Raw genomic sequence first — 20543 nt, 5'->3', positions numbered from 1 at the left:
ACTAACTATATGTAAATAAAATTTGAAAACATATATTTTAAACAGGTAAGATTATTTTTCCAAATACTGGAACTATTTTCCTCCACTGCTAATCGAGATGTTTCTTCCATTACTAAGCCAGAATTCCCTCCCTGGCTTTGGGCTATATTTTTCTCTCCATTGCACTGCTTACCATTTAACATCCTATATATTTTAATCATTTTGTTGATTGTCTGCTCATAGCATCCCTACTAGAATTAAGGTGACTATATTATTTATCATCCAAACCAAGACACTTTGGAGAGTACAGGGAGCACTAATACAGATTATGCCAGGACAAGAGGTAAAAATGGCAATGATCCTGAGTAAATGGAAGGTCTGGTCGCCCGAGCTACAAGGCGAGTTCTAAGCATGAGCTCTGAGTGGACTGCACGACTTTGAACTCTGGCTCCACCAATTACTTACGTTATTTCCCTTGGGTAATTTACTTGACCATCATAGGCCTAAATTTCCTCATTTGTCTGATGGCAATCATAATAATAACCGCCGACTCCCATGGTTGTGGGGGAATCAAATGCGATCATCCTCATTGCAATGCTGGGCACAGGGTCTGACAGACTGCAAGAGTGAGCACTCAGAAACACTGGCTGCCGTCGTTATTACCTATCATTCCAAGACTCTCTCAAGAAAGCATGTACGGCAGATGGTTAACACATGGTCTACCCAGCACCCCGTCAACATGACAACAGTAGAAGCAGCCTTGTATCTACAGGATGCCTGGCCATGCCCAGCTGACTCGAATGGACCCCTGGCCTGAGCTTGGCCTAGGCGAGCTCTCCCCTGGGATTCAGGGAGCAGCTTTTTCCTACAGGTCAAAGACGTGGGGTCTGTAGCCCTCATGTGACCAGCAGCCACGTTTCCTATTCTACAGAGAAAGCAGGTCCAGAAAAAGAAATGACAGCTGACACAGAGAATGCTGAGGGCAGAGGAGAGAGCTGGGGGCACCTGAGTCCAGGTGGTAGCTGGTCCTGAGGCCTGGCTGCATTTCTGCTTACCCAACCCTTTTGAGGTCCTATGAGCCAGGAACTTCTTCTTTGGCCCAAGCTATTTCAAGCTGCCAAGGGTAGCCAAAAGGGTCCTGACAAAAGCACGTTAATATATGATTGATTAAAAAAGAAATGGATGATAAGGAAGAGAAGATGACAAATATTTATTGACGCTCACCCGCTGCCAGGCACTGTGCTAAGGACTCTACTTGCGTACGTTATCTCATCTGTTGCTCACAGCCACCCTATGTGGTGGGTACCGTATTTATTCCCACTTTGTAGATGTGAAAGCTGAGTCTCAGACACCCAAAGGAATCTTCCCAAGGCCACACCATTAGTTTGGCGGGTGTCATTGCTGGCTCCCTAAGCCCTTCTATCCCAGGTGATTAATCTAAGCCAATTAATGTATAGTACCCTCCCAGTGCATGTTAGTAGACCAGGAATGGGAGTACGTCCTACAATGGCCCAATGAAACTGGAGGGAAGGACTCACATTCCATGGCTGGGTTTCCTGCCTTTCCTGCTCCGAGGAAAGCTGATGTTAAGTTCAAGAGGAAGCTGACGTTAAAATCGGCATAACGGTAGAGTGGTCAGATAAAATATAGGATGCCCAGCTCAATGTGAATTTCAGATAAATAATCAATAATGTTTTAGCATAAGTATGTTGCGAATATTGCATGGTACATACTCTTATACTAAAAAAGTATTCATTGTCTATCTGAAATTCAGATTCACCTGGGTATCCTGTATTTTTCTTTGCTAAGTGTGGTAGAGAGGAGAGAATGAGTACATGATGACAGTACAGCATCTGAGACCTCCACTATCTCTCAACTTGTGGTTATGCAAGGGCATCGATTCCTTTATTGATTCAGCAGTTTAGAATTTCTGTCACTTGCACCCCAGCCCGTCCTATGTCATCCATCCCAGGCAGGAAGAATGCAGAGCAAGCTTACACCACCACACTAAATTCTAAAGGGACAGAAACCAAATGCCATATTAAAAGCTACAAAGCCAGCGCTTAGGACATCGAACTTGTTTTGTTTGTTTGTTTTTTAGAGCTGTAAGAATGCAGCTTGACAGACTTACTGGAATTCATCAGATTCTCTTCAGTCAATGTAAATTTTTTATTATAAAGTCACGGAACGTGAATCCACTTACACTGTAAAACTCCTTCATGAATACTAACAAACTCTAAAATCGCAGCAAAGATGACGGCTCGTAGCCACCAAAAACACAGAAACAAAAACATTAGCAATTCCACATTAAGGATCCCAATTTTTAAACATTTATGCTAACTTTCCGTGTCATTTTGTTTAGGGAAAAAAAAAACAAAACATCAATTAGCTCCATAGAAAATTTTGACTTTAAATCAAACCTGGAGCATTACAAAATAATCAAATAAAATAGGAAAGGAGTGCGGGAGTGAGCAGAACTGAATGACTGAAAGGATAGCCATAGGACTGAGTTGTTATTTAAGGGTGAACGTCGTGTGTGTGTGTGTGTGTGTGTGTGTGTGTGTGTGTGCGCGCGCATATGTGTGCATGCGCGTCTACTGTTTATTCAGCATCAAAAATCACAAGGTAATGAATCCAAGGAGTTTATATGCTGTGCCAGGTATACGATTGATGAACAAAAATAGGATGTTGTCTTAGCCTTTACAGCTATGAAGACAGCAAACAATTCCTGCGTCCTTATTTTCATCCACCAGTTTTGAAGTCCTGTTCTGATGCAGAGCATTTCCCATAACATGGTACACACAGCACTAATATCACCATCATCCAGGCTCCCCTCAAGCCCATAAAAGGCTGTAAGTCAGGGTATGTCAGTACAGAACAATTGTAAAGTTGAGGAAAGTGTTAAAAGGCAATATATCTATATATATGCATGTAACCGGATTAAAAAATTTGATGTACGATATTCCTGGACATAATGCTATGAAAGTATTAACTGTCCCTATATTGATCTATACATTTAACAAAACCCCAATCAAAATACCAATAGGGATGGGTTTGGGGGGGGGAATCAGAGGAGGACTTGATAAAATATTTGTCAGTTATATCTAAAAAAAGAAACAAGAAACATCTGAAAAGAAAGAGTAAAGGGAAGGAGAATAGCCCAAACAGGTATTATTACAAGTATTATAAACAAAAAACAGAATAATGTGGTACAAACAGGACAATACAGGAAGCTCAATGGAACAGAACAGAAAGTCCAGAAAGACACACACACAGACACACAGACACACACACACAGACACACACACACACACACACACACACACACACGGATTTGTCCATTGCTAAAAGTGGGCCTCCAAAATCCGTGGGGAAAGTGGATACTCAATAAACGATGTTGGTTACCATTTAGGAGAAAAGAACATAAATGGCTTATGAGTTTTAGTGAGATGGCTTTTAAAAGTCTGAAGCGGCAGGAGCTGAATAGCAGAACGGCATCCATCCACAGAACAGTAAGCTAAAGTCCTCTAGCAGTGTGCTCTCAACTTGTGGTTTTCTAAAAGGAGTCCCAACAAGAAAGGGAGCACAGTCAACTGGTGTGCCCTCTTCCACTCTGTTAGACTTCACTGTGTTTCCTTCGCCCAGTCCTTAGGCCCTCTCTGTAGGCAGTATTTCTCTAGCACCCACTCCCCCCAGTAATACAAAATGATTCTGGGAAATTACAAGATTTCTCTATACATTTTGGGATTCCCTAATCCCCCAGTTGTTGAAAGGCATCAGTACGAACATTCTGAGAGTTGTCAAAGATCAGGAATAAGTCTTACCTGTTTCCTCTTTTCAGGGGGAAGTGATGGATCTCCATCCTACAAAGAAACCAGTGTTACATTTTATTTTTTAAAAATTAGATGCGTGTAGATTCAAGAAATTGAACCGAACTATGAACTAAATTCAGACCCTCCCCTCTCCCGCCCCCTGCAACCAACAATGTGCTGAACCAAACTCAAATATACTTTAAAAATTTTAAACTATAAACTGAACCAGAGTCATTTTGGGAAAACCTCTAAGGAATCACTTCCAATTAGGACCAATCTGTATATTTTCTAAACCTGTGTGAGCCAAATAAATAAACTGGATTGATCAAAATTACTTTTGAGCAGAGCCTAAACAGAAATAGTATTTCACTTGGTTTGAGTTGAGCTCCTCTTTTAGATAGATCCAGAGGAATAGTAATGGACACATACTTGAGTTTTCTCTATGGGCAGAACAATTTGGGGGGTGGGGATAGGATATGCTCAAAATAAAAGAAAATTAACTGAGAACTTCTAGTCCTATCAGACTTTTTGTCTTAAAAGGATTCAATTCCTCTCCCTCGTGTGCCATCTGGGAATGCATAAATATGTCAGGTGAACGATAAATGCTCAGGAAATAGTACTTCTCTATCTGATGCTGCCCACATACAAGTCAACATTATTTTAACCTCAGGAATCTTTCTACTGTACTTCTGTGTTCCAGGACAGTTCAATGACCCCAGCACAGACGGTTAAACGTAAGCAATAGTGTCAGCACTTAAAAAAAGAGATGGCATCCGTGAGAAAGAACTAAGTGAGAATGCAAAATAGCGCTATGCAGTTGGTATCCTCCATTTCAGTAACATTTGCATCCTGAAAAATCCTGCCATATGAAAACTAGAGAAAATCTAATTGCCCAGGAAAGGGAAAGGTTTAAAAATTATGGAAATATTACTATGCACTGTTTTAAAAAGTGAGTTAAATCTGTATATATGGCCTAGAGAGATGTCCAAAATAAAGTGCTGAGCGAAAAGAGCAAGTTTTAGAACAACATTTATATAAAGCTGTCCAATAGAACTCTCTGCAATGAGGGACATGTCCTACAGCTAACTGTCCAATATAGCAGCCACCATGGAAATGTTCTATATCAACACAGTCCCATACGGTAGCCACCAGCCCCCCATGGCGATTGAGGGCATGAGATGTGATAAGTGAGACCGTGTTCAATTTTATTTAATTCTAATTAATTCAAAATGAAATTTAAATAACCACATGCAGCTAGTGGCTTCTGTATTAGTGCAGATTTATAACACAAATCCTCTTCAAAAAAAAAAAACACCTCCATACAGTTTTAAGTAAATAGGCACACACAGACACATTCAGATATGCGTGTAAGATCACGGGCGCCGGAGCAATTATCCGGAAGCATGTACTTATCAACTAGCAAGTGGGACTGGATCGTGGAATAAGTAGGGTGATGACTTTCACGTCTTAATTTTTCCACTTTGGAACTCTTCGTGACGTAATACGTACAATCAGCTCACGGTACTTCTTCTTTAGGGACTGGTGGCGCTCTCGAAGCTGATTGGCCATGAGTTTGTACTGGTCCCTTTCCTGCTGGCATGTGTCCAGCTCCTTGGAAAGGATCAGCAGGGCTTCCTTCTTACTCTCCAGCTTTCTTTTACACACCAGGTACTGCAGAACAAACACAGGCAGGCGACTGCTCAGAACCGTCAACAGGCCTCCCTCCTCTCACCTGCGCTGGGGTTCACACACCCTGCAGAGTCGGTTTTGTTGCCTTTTTTGTTTTAAGAGATTGCATACCCAGAATCATTTGTCAGTCAATGACATGTGAGCCTAAAGGCTGCTACTGCACCCGACATAGTCCCCTCATGACAGAACCAAAGCCTTGGACATTCATGAACTTTGGCCAACTGAGACAGGAAAAATAATTGATAAATAAGTTAAAAAGCAGAATCCTTTTTGACAATTACACAGATAGCTAAATAAATAGATAGTTGGACCCAAAATTTTATTTAAAAAAGGATTTAGATATCCAGGTAAGATGATGTAAAGTTCTATTAAAATTTTACCAAATGATACAACACGGAAAGATTTAATAAAAATTGTATATACTACTAAGAATTATCTCTTGGGAGCAAAATTATTTGCATTTTTTTTATCCTTTATACTTTTCTGTGTTTTCTAAATGTTATAGAACACACCTATATGGCTTCTATAATTTAAAAAAGTACCAAAAATGTAATGAAAGATAATTTAATTGAACCATAAATTACTGCAATAGATTGTACCTGCCCATGCAACCCAGCAGACATTTTCTCACCTGAGAATTTTTGTTCAATAAATTCGGTCAGAGGTGTGCACCTTCTCCTATGATTCCAATGCAGACACCCACCACCCAGAGACCAAGTTTATGAGCTAAGTATTTTAGTCACACTTTGAATTATCCCCCCAAAGTTGGGTGTATCTTGCTGGAATTCTTCCTCAGAGTTGTGGGATATCTTCGTTCCTCCATCTCCCCACTCCCCACACTGCGACCGACCCTCACCTGACAATCACCCACCACCCGGACCAGTGTGAGCCCGACTGGGATTCCGTCCTTTTATTGGATCTATAGTACCATCTGGTGTTATTCACATATGTGAAATGTGGAACTTAAATACCTTTTGAATGTGCCCCGTAAAAGACCAAATTCAGAGCATTCATGAAAACAATTTATAGTTTCATTATACACTCTGACACGAGCACTTTGTCATTACGGATGCCCACACAAAGCAGAGACAGGATCAGTACTCCCATACCATTTGAGTCAATGCTCTTTCATGGACAAAAAGCATTACTCATATATAGTGCTTGCTTGGAACTGACTTTGTTAAGTTCAATTTCAAATAAATGAAAGGGGAAAAAGAGAGTTTTGTGCATTAGCACATTTTTTTTCCTTAAAAAAAAAAAAGTAATTGCTTAGCTTCAAAAACAAAGGGGAAAGAAAAGCCATTCTGAGACGGATTTGAGTTCTAAGAGAGGACACTTCCACCTTGGATGAATCTTATTCCTGGCAGTAATGAGGCTGGAATCCTGCCTTAAAACATCCTGGATTTTAACACTTTGACATCGTCTTGGTGGAGGCAAACGGTTCTGTTGCCACAGCGATTTCTCAAGAGTGAAATCCCCAACGAGTAAATATCAGAGGAGGGAGAGTAGCCCAAAAACCTGAACTGCAATGTCCTAAGGGAGGTATTGAGATTTCACAGGAAAAAATACCATTTACACACAGTTTAACAGAGCTGCCCTTGTGCCTTCAGTTCTCTGCCTGTGATCAGCGGCCTCGGTTGGCAGTGCTATTGGCATTGGTGGCACAAAAACAGTCACCTTTGTCCCTTCAATGTATCAGATCCAAATCTAAGGCCTCAAAAATATTCCGTGTCTTCCAACTTTGGGGAAGAAAATCGCAATAGTGCGGAGGCATTGTACAGGACAGCAGGCAAGATTAGAATCACATCCAGTCTACTGAAGGGGACCAGGGAAGGGTCACCACTTATGGGCAAAGTAGAATTCAGGTTCCCTGACCTTGAACTGCAATCTCTTACGGTCCAAGAGAGAAGCCATTTCTCTCCCAAGGCATGGTCCAAACAGGGCCTTGGAAGCTGCTTAAAGGGCAGTAATAGGCCTCCATTCCCTCTGGGTCTAAGACACCTGGCAGATGAACAGGCACAGAGTCCTCTGCTAAGACCCAGTGACCTGGGATTTGAGGAGTGGCATCACTGCTCTTCGGGTCTCCTTAGGGCATGAAAACAGGACAATTATAAGCTCCATCAAAGGGTAAGAAACTGATTCTGTATAGAAGATGAAGCCACACCAAGAAAAGGGCGGGCTTTAGAAAGCCACTGCTGGACTGTTCTTTCTTTTGCTTAGTGTGGTCTAGAACAGTGAATTTCAAAAATGTTACTCTACGTCATTTATTTTGATCAGCAGAACAAACCTTAGACTGAAGCCTCATTTATAAACAGCTCAAAGGGGCGCTGCTCTGGCTGAAGACGGGACACCTCCCCTGTAGTCCTGCCGCCCTCGCGTGGCAGCATCCACAAGGAGCCCTGCTCTACGTCACCCTGGGATGCTTGTGAAAATGCAGATTCCTGGGTCCCAGCTCAGACTACTCACCCTCAGCTCACCCCCATACTGCCTGAATCATGAATCTCTGGTGGCTGGCTCAGAAATCTGCAGTTAGCACATGGCACAGGTGATTCTTACTCCATCTATACTTTGAAAACCCAAGCCCTGGAGGCCTCCAGCTTCATGGTGTCTCAAAAGTTAGAAACAATTAAAATAGTCTGGAGGGACTGATAGGCCCGCGGCAGCTCAGGAGCTCAGGGCAAGGCTCCGTCTCAGAGCCATTCCAGGGTTGTCGGAGCACAGAGGGGTCTGAACAAGTACAGCACAGACTACATTTTACCATCTGGCCAAAGAGTCTAAACATGCAGAGTCTCATTAAAATATCAATAGAAACTCTGGGATGTGTATGGGGGGTGGGCAGTGGGAGCGTTAGCAGAGAATGGGATGGAATTTCTTGTTATTATTCTAAAATGGTGACAGTTTAGTCCCTGTGGTGGCAACTGCTAAATTGTCCCATTTTCTATCCCTCCAATTGGAAACAAACAAGCAAAAGCCTGGAAAGAGAGAAAAAGGTGTTGAAGATCCTTTTCCGTTGGCAGCTCTGGACAACCAGCAAATGCATGGACTCGGCCTCTGCCTTAGAAGGGACCGGAAATAGAAGAGGAAGCGAGACAAGCCAAGTCACTGCGCTTGGGACGTGTCCGCTTCTAAAGGAGGATGAGTAAGTGTAGACGATGGAGGGGGTGGACAGCAGAAAATCATCAGGCAGGGTCCGGAGGCCTCTGTCCAGATATAAGTCTACCAATGGGCTAATCATGAACTGTTGGGACCCTGGGAAAGCCACAGAACGCAAGGAACGAAACAAAGTCCCACTGCCTGGGCCTCAGTTTCCACACTTGGAAAATGAGTGGGGTTCCCAGAGTGCCCTCCAACTTGAGGAACCCATGATTTTAACATCCCATCCAATATCACTGGGGTGCTGGGGAGAACGCTGCGGGGAGGGGCTCCAGGCCAGGAGGTATGACTCACTTCAAGCACCGAGAAGTTGCTTCCTCTGCCTTGTCTAGGGCAGAGCCAGCTCAATGATTTCCAAATATCACCTGCAGCAGGGGCAGTTCCAGAATCTCCAGACATTGCGGCTTCAGGGCAGCCACCTGGTTGGAAAGGGTGCTGGGGCTGAAACTGTGTTTGCAATAACAATTTACAATAGCGTGAGAAAAAGCTAAATGTCTGAGTGGTCAACATTAGTGCCCCTCTCCAGTATTTCTAGTTCTCCTTTCCTTGCAGGCGCTCGGAAGGACTATTCTTCCCCATTGCTTTGGAGTAAGGCAGAGCCATGTATCTTGCTTTATCCAATAGAGAGGGACTGGAAGGAACATGAGTCACTTCCAGGGTAGAAGCTCTCAAGAGTCAAGGTATGCACTACCAGCAGAACCTGGATCATGGAACCGGCACAGCAGACAACTGCCCTGAAGAGTCATTTGGGTCCACAGAGAAATTTGTGTGATCCAGAAATAAACTTTTGTACTTTTAAGGTACAAAGATTTGGAGGGTGTTTGTTATCAGAGCATAACTTAGCCCATCCTGACTAATACAGTCCATAGCAAAGTGTAAGGGTAGGAAGGCTGATAGAGATCATATCTGCCCCTGCTCTGTGCTTCTATTGAGTTACCACAATGATGAAGAGGAATAACATTATCACTATTATTATTACTATTAATAACAAAAATGAAAGTTGTACGGCAAATGCTTTCCATGTATAATCTCCTTTAATCCTCACAAAACCATAATGGGGTTACTGTGTTATTATCATGTACATTTTCTAAATGAGAAGGTGAGACTGAAAGAGTTTACGTAATATGCCAAGGGTTTGGCAGAGCTAGAATTCGAGCCCAGGTTTTTGTACAGCCAAGCCTGTGGAACCCCAGTTCCTGACCAACCAAGCACTCAGTGAAAAGACAACCAGAGTATTCATGGAATTGGTTACTACATCTAGTTGGTATTTTCAGCATAGGGAAGCTAAGAAAAGGGAATTTTAAATTTGGCTACTTTTTACACCTAGAATCTCTTGACCCACCCCCTTCTAAAACTAGATGCAAGGCCTGAAGAAAGAAGGAAAAAATAAACAAAGAATCCACGAGCATCTCTCCCCTCTGCTCCTCCTGAGGGAGCCAAGTAGAGGCAACAAGGTTTCCATCCACTTAAATGACATGGGATAAAACTAGAGGCTGTTTTCTCAAAAGTGGCTTGGTCCTAACAATTTTCTATAAGCTGTAGTTGCTCTCAATCATTCATTCAACAAATATTTTCTGGGTGCCTTCTATGTGTTAGGCACTGAGCCAAGCATTTGGTCTCCTAAAGGGATAAATGGTCCTGGGGATTTTGAAATGGAAAAACATGATACTTGGATAACAAAATATAACTTCCACAATTCCTTATGGGTTTTTCTGAAACCCCCGAAGTTTTGAAAACTGAAAATGTGTTCGCATCCCGTTAGTGACCTCAGCCTATGTGAGGGTTTTTACTGTATTTATGCCACTGATTGTGAATATTCATACATTTGCTGAAGACAAATCAATGTGTTTGATTTCCAGCTGCTGCCCAGAACTCTACTGGGGTTGATACACGATATACAGGACACTTATTACATTTCCTTTCAGACACCAAAACTCCTGCCTCTAAAACATATCTGGGGCCCAAGGATTTCAGATATGGAACCTGCCTATTATTTGAAAGTCACCCTTGCAAATCTCTGTATAGTCTCAAAGACATGCTGGTGACTAAAATCAAATCTTTCTCAAGCAGCAATTGTCCAAAACCTAAGAATTTATTAGATTTTGACTTCCTCATGTAGGCCAGGAAAAACCAAAAGTGTGTTATATGCAGTAAATGTTCAAGCTGCCACAGTGCTTACGTGCCTATTCCCATCACCTCACAATGCCTTTATTCTTGAGAATTAGCATGAATGCTGGAGTGGAAAAGAAACCTCCCAGATAACCCAAGTGACTTGCCCAATTGCAAAGAACAAGGTTCCCAGCTGCCAGCATCTTCCATAATAGTGTCTTCCAAATTGTGGGTCACGATACATTAGTCTGGGTGGTGAAATCAATTCAGCTGCAACGCTCATTTTCTTTAAAAAATAAAGAACAGAAAATAGCGTGAATCCCATGCAGTAAAGGTAAGCATTGCTTCCTGAAACCTTTCTTTTTGCATACGTGTATATGAATAAACATACATATATGTATGTTTTCACACATTTATGGTGGACTGCCATTTTAAAAGTTTGGAAATGACTCTTCTATAATAAGCCACTTTGCACATTTATTCATTCATTCATTCATTCATTCAACAAACAGTTAGTAAAAGGCACCACGAGAGGCAAGAGGCAGGCTGGGGGGTAGGTATTGGGCAGGAAAGAAAAGCTTCACAGAGGAGATGACGCTTGAAATGAGTTTTGAGAGATGAGTAGGTATAAAAGGCACCCGAATAAAAGCCATTACGTAACAGAAATAATTAATCAGTTCTTTGGGATTGAAGCACAATTCTGATTAATTAATACCTGCTCTGCCCACCTTACTGAGATTACCATGAGCTTGAAATTCAACGTACTATGCTAAAATTTGGCTTTGGAAATGTTCTCAAAATTAAAGGTATTATTTTTACAGCAGTTAAAACTTACAAAACATTTTCCCAAAGACTCTCTCGTTCGATGGCCAACACTATATGACAAGTGTGACAAAAACTGCTTTTCCCATTTTACAGACAAGATAGCTGAGATTGTCTTTCCCAGAGTCAAAAAGCTAACAACTGTCAGCTCAAACTAGGGCTCTTAACTACAAATTCCAGGCTGTTTTTAGTATTCTATATTGGTACCAATTAAATTATTAGCAATTCCACAAATTACCTCTCTTGGGTCAAACTATATTTTTAACAAGACACTCTAGGAGATAATTGTGTAACTGAAAGCAATGCATTTTAATTCATAGTATTTTGAGACCCCGTTTGGAAGACAGGCAGCCCTCCTGGGGCCTTTTCAATCATATTCCATGGGGAGCGGCTGAGGAGATACAGGCCACCTAGAGTCCTGCTCAGTGGTCAGCCAATTCCATGTCCCAAGTGCTCTGGCTAGCCGAGTGTCGGCTGACGGGCAGTTCACCACACTGGGGTCTTCATCAGCTGAATCACGGGCATGAGACACTTTACTTTTCAAAGAGCACTTGAACTCATAATTGTCTAAGTTGTGACTCAGGCTCTAGCCCTCTTGGCTAACTCGAATTCTACCCCTGCCCAGCCCTGCAACAATGTGATCTCATACGGTCCAATGACTTTCACTCTCATCTCTGTGCTGATTTCACCCAAACTGATATCACAGCTCAGACCTCTCATCTGTACCTCTTGCTCTGCTATGAATGTGTAACTCTATCTGAACATCTCAGAGGCATCTTAAACTGAACCCTTGATATTCCCTCGGACCTGTCCCGCCCCGAAACTTCCCTCTTGGTAAATAAGTGGTACAAACCATATTTGGTTTTCCATGAAAACCTTGGAAGCATCCTTGCCTCTTCTCTTTCTTTGCCAGCTCTCATTTAATTCATCAGCAAATCCTATGGGCACTACTTTCATAAGACATACTGAATTCGAATACTTCTCACCCACTTCTACCACTGTCACCCTCCTTCAAGCCACCATTATCTCCTGACTGGACTGTGGCCTTAGCCTCCTATTTCTACCTCCTGCTTCTACCCACCTACAGTCTATTTTCCAAGTAGTGACGAGAAAGATGCTTTTCAAATGATGGCAACATGTGGTAGCTCAAAATCCCCCATGGCCTCCCATCACCTTTAAAGCAAAATCCAAAGTCCTTCCACTCTCCCTTGCTCACTGCTCTCTACCCTCACTAGCCTCCTTGCTAGCTTTGACCACATCAAGCCAATTCCAACCTCAGGACCTTTGCACTTCCCTCTGCTTAGATTGTGTGGCTTCCTCCCTGGATTCGTTCAAATCTCTGTTGTAATGTCTCCTTCTCAGGAAGCTCTGCCACCACGCAGACTCTCAATCCCCTTATACTGTGTTACCTTCCTTCACGGCACTTATTACTTGACCTTGAGTTACATAACTAATTATTGATTTACTTTCAACATGTCCCGCTCCATGGCAGCAAGAATTGTGCTGTTTCATCCCAGATCCCCAGTGCTGAAAACAGCACATAGTGCATAGCTGGTGAATGAGAAAATTCAATCTTACTACATCTTCAACATACCTGTGACACACGTGATATGGTACCCATTTTACAGATTCTCAAACTCACAGCTAGTGAAGACCTCAGGAATGATCTAAGTCAGGCCCCTCATTCTACAGATGAGGAAACTGGGACTCAGAATGGTGAACTGACTTATCCAAGGCTGGCTAGTAGGCCCCAGAGTTAAAACCTAAACTGAGGACTCTTCTCATTCCAAGTTCAGCACAATTTTCACATTACCAAGTTGAGGTACACATTCCTGGCTGGGGAGACATAATGTCTATAAACTTACAAGGGTACCTGGTACTTTTATATAGTCATAATAATTATTACAATAAAATAGATAATAATAGATGATAGTAAGGGGCCAAATGATCATTCATGAATACTTACTAACTATAGTATGTTAAGTTCTATAAAGAGATGAAAACAAAGCTCCCAGAACACAGAGAAAAGGAGTTTAGCATAATGGTTGGGAGCATGGCAGAAAGAGCTGGAATGCCTGAGTTCAAATCGTGGCTTTGCCACTCACTAGCTATCAATTACTTAGCCTCTCCATGCCTCAGTTTCCCCATTTATTAAATGGGTATAATTATAGTATCTTCACAGGGCAGATGTGAGAATTAAAAGAATTTGCATGTGTAAAACATTTAAAATAGTAAGTGCTGTATCCACATTCATTGTTATTACTACTATTTCTATCACGAGGCAAGTGATCATAGCTTGGCAAAGAAGGTACTCAAAGAGTTGGAGCAAGATGTGAACATTTGAAATGGATTCCGAAGAATAGGTAGAAGGATGTGTTTTGTTTGGGGATAGACGGAGTTGTGACAGGTAGTGGTGATGAGAAAACAATACTGCTGGCAGGGAAAGAGCCACAGCAAAGCACAAAGGTGAGAAGTAGGAAGACATATTGTCAGAACAGCAAGCAACGAGCAACGCGCTGGGCTGGCTTCGGTGGAGGGGTGGGAATAAAAGCTGTGTGAGATAAAGCTAGAAGGAGAGATAGATGGTGGCTGGGTCAGAAAGGGCCTGGAAGTGTTGCTGAGCAGTACAGATTTTACTCTGTCAGCAAGCAGGAGCCCCGAGGGTTTCTGAAGAAGGGAGTGACACTAAGAATCCTTTTAGGAAGACAGTTTCATCCTGACACCATGTGGTGTAAATTATCTTGGACTATACAGCTTGGGTAGAATTGGTTGCCAAGCTCACAAGGGGAGGGAAAGGATTTGAGGTTCAGGGTCCCCTGTGTAGACACAACTCTGGATCCTGCGTTTTGGTCCAAACTCTCAGGCCTACAAAGAACGCACTGGCTTTGCTGTTTCTTAATGCGGGGCCTGCTATCACCTTGTCTAATGCAATATGGACAGGCAGGGTGCTACCCAGGCAACCAGATGCACTCATGGGTTTAGCCTCAGCCTCAGCAGCTGGCATCAGAATCACATCAGTGGGCGAGTGGGTGCCCAACCACACTCCAAAGGGCTGAGCTGAACAGGCAAATGCAGCACTTTGTGGTCACTCGGGTGGGACCAAGGGATACACACTGGGTTCTCCTTAGGCCTCCATTTTTGCTCCACAGTTAAGGTATAATTCAGCTTGTCAAGTTCATGTGTAGTGTACAGACCAGGGATACTTGCACTCTTCTCTCCCCCGGAAAAGGAGGGTTTGTTTTCAGGAGAGGGGAGGGAGAAAACAAATTAGTATCTTTTTGAATGTCTTCTATGTGCTAGACACTGTTAGGAGTAATAATAATGAGAAGACGACCTTTATTTGATGATACGAGTAAGTGGGGCAGCCGCTATTTAGTGAACATTACTATTTTCCAAATTGTGCCAGACGCTCTATTTGAAACATCCTATTTAACCCTGTGAAATGGGTTGTTTGATTAGCCCCATTTTGAGCTGAGGACACTGAGGCTCTCAAAGAGGTCAATTTATCCTTCATCACAAAGGTAATCAGTAGCCGAGCAGACCGTTCTCTGCATGTATCTGTTAGGATCCTTCGGTTGTAGGCAACAGTAACTCACACTCTCTCATGGGAACATGTTGGAAGGATACTGGAACTCACAGAATTGGCAGGAAGACAGAGAAGTAGACCTAGAAACAGGTAGGCACTGAGGTGATTCTGGAGGCAGGACCAGGAACCACCAGGTCTCAGTGCAAGAAAGCTTGGGTTAGAGGCTACTGAATGGGGTAGAGATGAACTCCGTTATGTTTCAGATTCCTTGTCTCTCTGCTCAAGTGTTTCTCCAACTGGCCTAATGCTGATCACGTGCCATCCTTTGCCTGGGGGACAGGACACCCAGACTGTATCCCTCCAACCTGTCCCTCCAGATTATACCCCGTGGTAATACCATCCAAATTGGGGTGCTGTTGAGAAAGACAGATGAATGCTAGGAAGTGAGAAAACAGCAAATGTTCACCACGATAACCTAGTGTTGGGCTGCTCCCCACAGGCCCATAAGACCAAAGAAAGAACCCGGAGTCAGCAACAGAGACATCAGTGGTTTAACGGATGCAGGAGCTCACACATCTGAAGCAAGGTCCTGGAGCGACACCCTGTGCGCAGCAGCTGGCAGGCAGGACTTGGCGGCAGGCTTCGCTCCGAGGGGGAAGGGGGAGATTGCCAGTTACAGGGGGAACTGATGTCAGGTTGGCTCATCGGTTACCAGGGAAACCAGCAGAGGAGCACATCCCTCACCACTCCTTTGATAAGAACAATCACTGGCTGGGACCTGGGGCAAGTGTGTAGGAAGGTCAGTCCTATGAGGAGGGTGTAGGTGAAGCAGGCACTGGCTGGGCAGGGGATGCACAGGGAGCAAGAGAACAGCCATCTTGAGTGGCCTGACCATACTCCTAGGTAGATCCATCCTATTGAGCTTATTTCTCAACCTTGCTAAGGTTCCCCTTCCAGTGCTTCATGAATAAAGGGTGGAAAAGAAATGGTGGGCATTTAGGGAAGTCCTTGGTGGCCCAGTGGTTAGGACTCGGCACTCTGACTGCCGAGGGCCCGGGTTCAATTCCTGGTCAGGGAACTAAGATCTTACAAGCCTCGTGGCAAGCAAAAAAAAAAAAAAAAAAAAAAATGGTGAGCATTTAATAGCAAGTTTTAGTTGAACTAACCTCTGAGCCTCTACTCATCATACACAGAAACACAGATACAGTGGTGAAGTTTACATGGCTCCAGTGGGGTATATAAACCTACCAATTGGAGAAAGGAAAAAAAAGAAGACACCACCAAGTACAATGGGTAATCAGTGAAACATGAACGGAATAAACTTGGTAAAATAATGTATACTAGATATCATGAAATGTTTTCATTATCCTCTCAAAAACAGATCTCTTTTGAATTGCATTTCAATTATATTTTTAAAGCAGAGCTTATAGCTCATTTGTGGATGTTAATTCATGCCCACGTGCAAACACCTGAAGGTAGCCTTGTGCTTCTCAAGAACCCAAACCCACTGTTTTCACCACTGAGTGGCTTTTATCTACCCATTTACTGTTATCTGCAATAAAGCAAGTCATAATTGCTACAAGGAAGATCATAATAATTAAAGGACTATCTGACATACTACATTACTATTTGGATGGCTTTACAACCAGATAACGGCTGAGAGAGATGAAGGTAGCCTGGGCGTCAGGGAGGGGACCTCTCCGCCAAGTGACCCTCTCTGTCAAACAATGACTCATGGTCCTTGGAGGCTTTTACTGATGGGATCAGGCTAGCTCTCATTAACTGCTGCAAGAACATGGCTTGCTAATCCAGAAAGGCTTCTCCGCGTGACGATAAACACATGTGGCTGAAGGGTTCATGTTCAGGAATAATTTAGAAACTTCTCAACAGCACACTCACTCTTACTCTGAGAGGTGTTTCCTCCCCTGGTGCCCCTCTGCTTTCTACTGTTACTTTCCTCTTCCTACCCTACCCTCTCTCCCCCATTCAGGGATACCTCCTCCCCCATCCACTAAGTAGCGCTAGGTAAACAGTATTCAACAATCAACAGACCTGCTCCAACCTCAAAAAGCTACTCCCTCCATTCCTGGAACCCCTACTCTGTGCTGCTCAGTGATCGCTAGCTGGAACCATCATTTGTCTGCCTACCTGTCTAGTCCAGGTACCAGTCCCTTTGAAAACCATAACTGGGACCTGCCACTCTTCTTTAAAAACATCTCCATTAAGGAGAGAGGCAAACAAAAGCCCTTCAATGTCTGGCTGAAATCCAATTCCCTGACTTTTCCTGCCCACTATGGTTCTATCAAGGCCCACTTACTGCTACCCCAAACTCGCTCTCCCTAACCTCTCTCTTTTCTTGTCAGCTCCTGGACCCAGCTCACAAGCCCCTGACTGGGAAGCCCTCTGCCATTCCCAGGCAGAGTAAGAGCTGGCGGCCACACGGCATTCTGGGTACACCTTGATTAGAGTATCACACGCTGCATCACTGTCACCTGCCCACCCACCTGCCTCCCCACAGACTGAGGTCTCTTTGCAGCCAACTCATTCACCTTTGCATCTCCAAAGCCAAGCACAGCTCCTGACCCAGAGTGAATACCCACACAATATCTGAGAAATAAATGAATTTCAGTTTCCATGAAGCTGAAAAATATTTATATACATATTATCTATAAATTTATTTATAGATATTTATAATATATATTTTTAGCAAGATAGCCACCAATTTTTATTAAGCTTAAATCTCTAAATTCCATTTTAGCACCATGTTTGGGGGAAAAACGTCCAGTTTTATATAAACTCGATGTGTATGGAGAGGGCACAGGATAGCTCCTATAGAATTAGCAAAATGGTGTTTGTATTTAACCTCATTTTTATCACTTCAAATGAGCACTTCCCTACATCATCTGGGCATATACTCCATTCACCACCTTTATTGTTCGAAGTCTTGCAGAATCACTGCTCTAGATAGAATATAGGACTGTGACCTGCAGATAACACGTGTGTATACTTATAACTCCACCAGACCAAGTTTGGGCATCTACAGCGTACATGCCATTTGGGGCCCACCATACGCTGATGTCCACTTGGCTGAAGTCCTCCAGCTGCGGCGATCCCAGCCACGCACCGCTAACCCGCTGGTGCCTTCGTGTGAGTCTTTCCTGTCCATGCCTATCTCCTGTCTCCAATTGTACAGCTCCCTGAGTAGTCCACAGCCTTCTTCTAAATCTGCATTCGCTTCTGTGATTTTTAGATAACATTTCAGCAATTTCAAGTTTGTAACCTAATGATTCTAATGCTCTTCTCTAAGAAGACTTTTTTTCTTTTTTTTTTTTTTATGATTTACCTTTCTCAGAGTCACCACGGCAGTTTCCCCTCTCTGGTATTACTTTCCACAGGCAAACTTTGATTATTTGAACGCCCCAGGGGATGTGCTGAAATTTAAGTTAAGTGAGATTTCAGGTAATTGGAAGAGTTTATAATGTGAACCACTGTAGCTGGGGGGTATGTGAAATTCACTGACAGTCTTGGTTAACTGCAGTTTTGAGTAAGAAGGTTTGCCTGAATATCTATTTCAATCCTTTCACTCCTGTTATTTCTCCTTTCCTCCCTCTACCCATCTTCTCACTCTCCAAAGAGTGTATTCTTATTCTTTTCAGGCCGATAAAGATGAGAAAAAAGCAAGGGAAGAAGATTGGGTTTCCTTATAGTTGGCTGTACGTGGGCTAGGAAACCCCTTCCCATTTGCTGAAGAGAGCATATGTTTTTAAAAATCATCCCTTGCCTGGAGTGAATTTGCTCTCTCCCCTGTGCTAGGCTGATCCGACCTTGCCTTGGGCCGAGATGCTGAGGGTGGAGCGTGCAACTCTGGTTCGTTTCAGAGACTGGGTGTTCAGGATAGAGCACAAAAACTACCTGTGCATCTGAGGCTCTCCCTTTTCCATCCAGGTTGCCAAGAGCCTGGGATATGCTGCATGAAGGTGACAGCCCACGTCACCAACTCCCACATATGCAATGACCCATTATAACATATAACAGTCACATATGGAATGTAATGATAGATTCGCTGGTTACGTCATTATATGATAATAATTCGATTCAGTTGCAGAAGGCTCCCCCTGTGGGCTGGGTGGCAGCAAAAAGCCAGCAAAGCATGGACAACACTTCGGTCAAACTGCCTGTCAAAACTGTAAAAATGCTGTGGCTCTCCTTCCCCTTGTCTCAAAAAAGAAATCATAAAAAACCCTAACATTCCCCAATAAGGCGCCGCCTTGTGTATCTATCAGCTCTTAACCTCTCAGCTCTGCCCCGAAACACCAGGAGCAGAGGGGCCTGTGGCCATGTCTTCACTTTATATATGAGGTGCTGAGAGGACTAACTGGGGGCATTTGCAGAACCAGAATTGATTCCTGGACCATCCTTTAATAAGAGGGAATTCGGGAGATACAGACAAAGGAGCCATTAATAGAAACAATGTGGCACGTGGGATTTAGAACTGAAATGTGGGTTTCACTGCCATCACCTACCACTGGGCCATGGGAAGCCCCGCACCCACTCTGCGCTTCAGTTTCCTCTTTTATAAATGATGAGATCAATAACCACCATCATTTATGGAAGCTACTCAGTGCCCAAAGATGAGTCATCATTTCACATATATAAATCATTAATCCTTATCACAACTCCAAAAGGTAGATGTCATTACCTTCTTTTACACATACAGAATCTGAGGCTCTAAGAGGGTAAAAAAAAAGGCGTGCAGCCTGTAAGTGACAAAGGTGGGATTTGAACACAAGTCTGCCCCATGTCCTTTCTGTTGCAGTGCACTGCCTCTCTTACAGAACACTCTAAGGATTTTATAAGGCAATGCATGTTAAAAAGAAAAAAAAAGCACTCAATAAAGTCTAAGGGCATCAATCTTATTATCACAGTATCAAAAGAATCAAGAGAACTGTGTCTGCCCTATTCAAAGAAAGAAAACAATCTCCACTCCTAAGTTTGTCAGCAGACCTTGCCTCTCTGAAAAATATTAGCTCCCTGCTGGGATGAATAGTTCCATAAGAGGGCCAGAGTACTCAAGATGAAGAGTCAGCTCAAGATGGTGCGTTCTGTGGGACTATTCCCTGGCTCCCTTCTCTCTGATACTTGAGTCAGGTGCAGATGCTCTAAAGCAAGGAGGTGTTCCATCCCCGTCTGCCCCAGAAGGCAGTCATCTGCAAACTAGAGATCTTGAAATCAGCCATGCAAATCCGTCACCATTTTAATTATCCAAGTAAATAGAGCTCTTACCACCATCTGCCAAGATTTCAACCAGTCGTGTTCATTAAGCTCCCCCAGCAGTTCTTTCTGGATGAGAACCGTGGAGTCATTGCTAAAGGGCCACTTGGGCCCAAATTTCCGCCTACAGGATGAAGGTGTCCCCAGCTGAAGCATGTGTCTCGGAGCTGTTTTTTCCCCTC

General features: G+C 43.3%; 1 protein-coding gene and 1 non-coding gene across 2 annotated transcripts in view; one reads left to right on the top strand and one right to left on the bottom strand.

Annotated features, from left to right (window-relative positions):
• Nucleotides 1-20543, bottom strand: part of CCDC149 (coiled-coil domain containing 149) — a 98922-nt gene that overhangs the window by 59769 nt on the left and 18610 nt on the right. The window contains 2 exon segments of the mRNA XM_060012740.1: nucleotides 3804-3842; nucleotides 5301-5462. Coding sequence (XP_059868723.1) covers nucleotides 3804-3842; nucleotides 5301-5462 — 201 coding nt within the window.
• TRNAQ-CUG (transfer RNA glutamine (anticodon CUG)) lies at nucleotides 16096-16168 on the top strand. The gene has a single exon. It is a non-coding gene; the product is annotated as a tRNA-Gln (tRNA).

Source organism: Delphinus delphis, chromosome 5 (genome assembly GCF_949987515.2).
Source record: "Delphinus delphis chromosome 5, mDelDel1.2, whole genome shotgun sequence".
NCBI lineage: Eukaryota > Metazoa > Chordata > Mammalia > Artiodactyla > Delphinidae > Delphinus > Delphinus delphis.
Note: the sequence above shows the minus strand (reverse complement) of the source record. Positions and strands in the feature narration are given on the sequence as shown.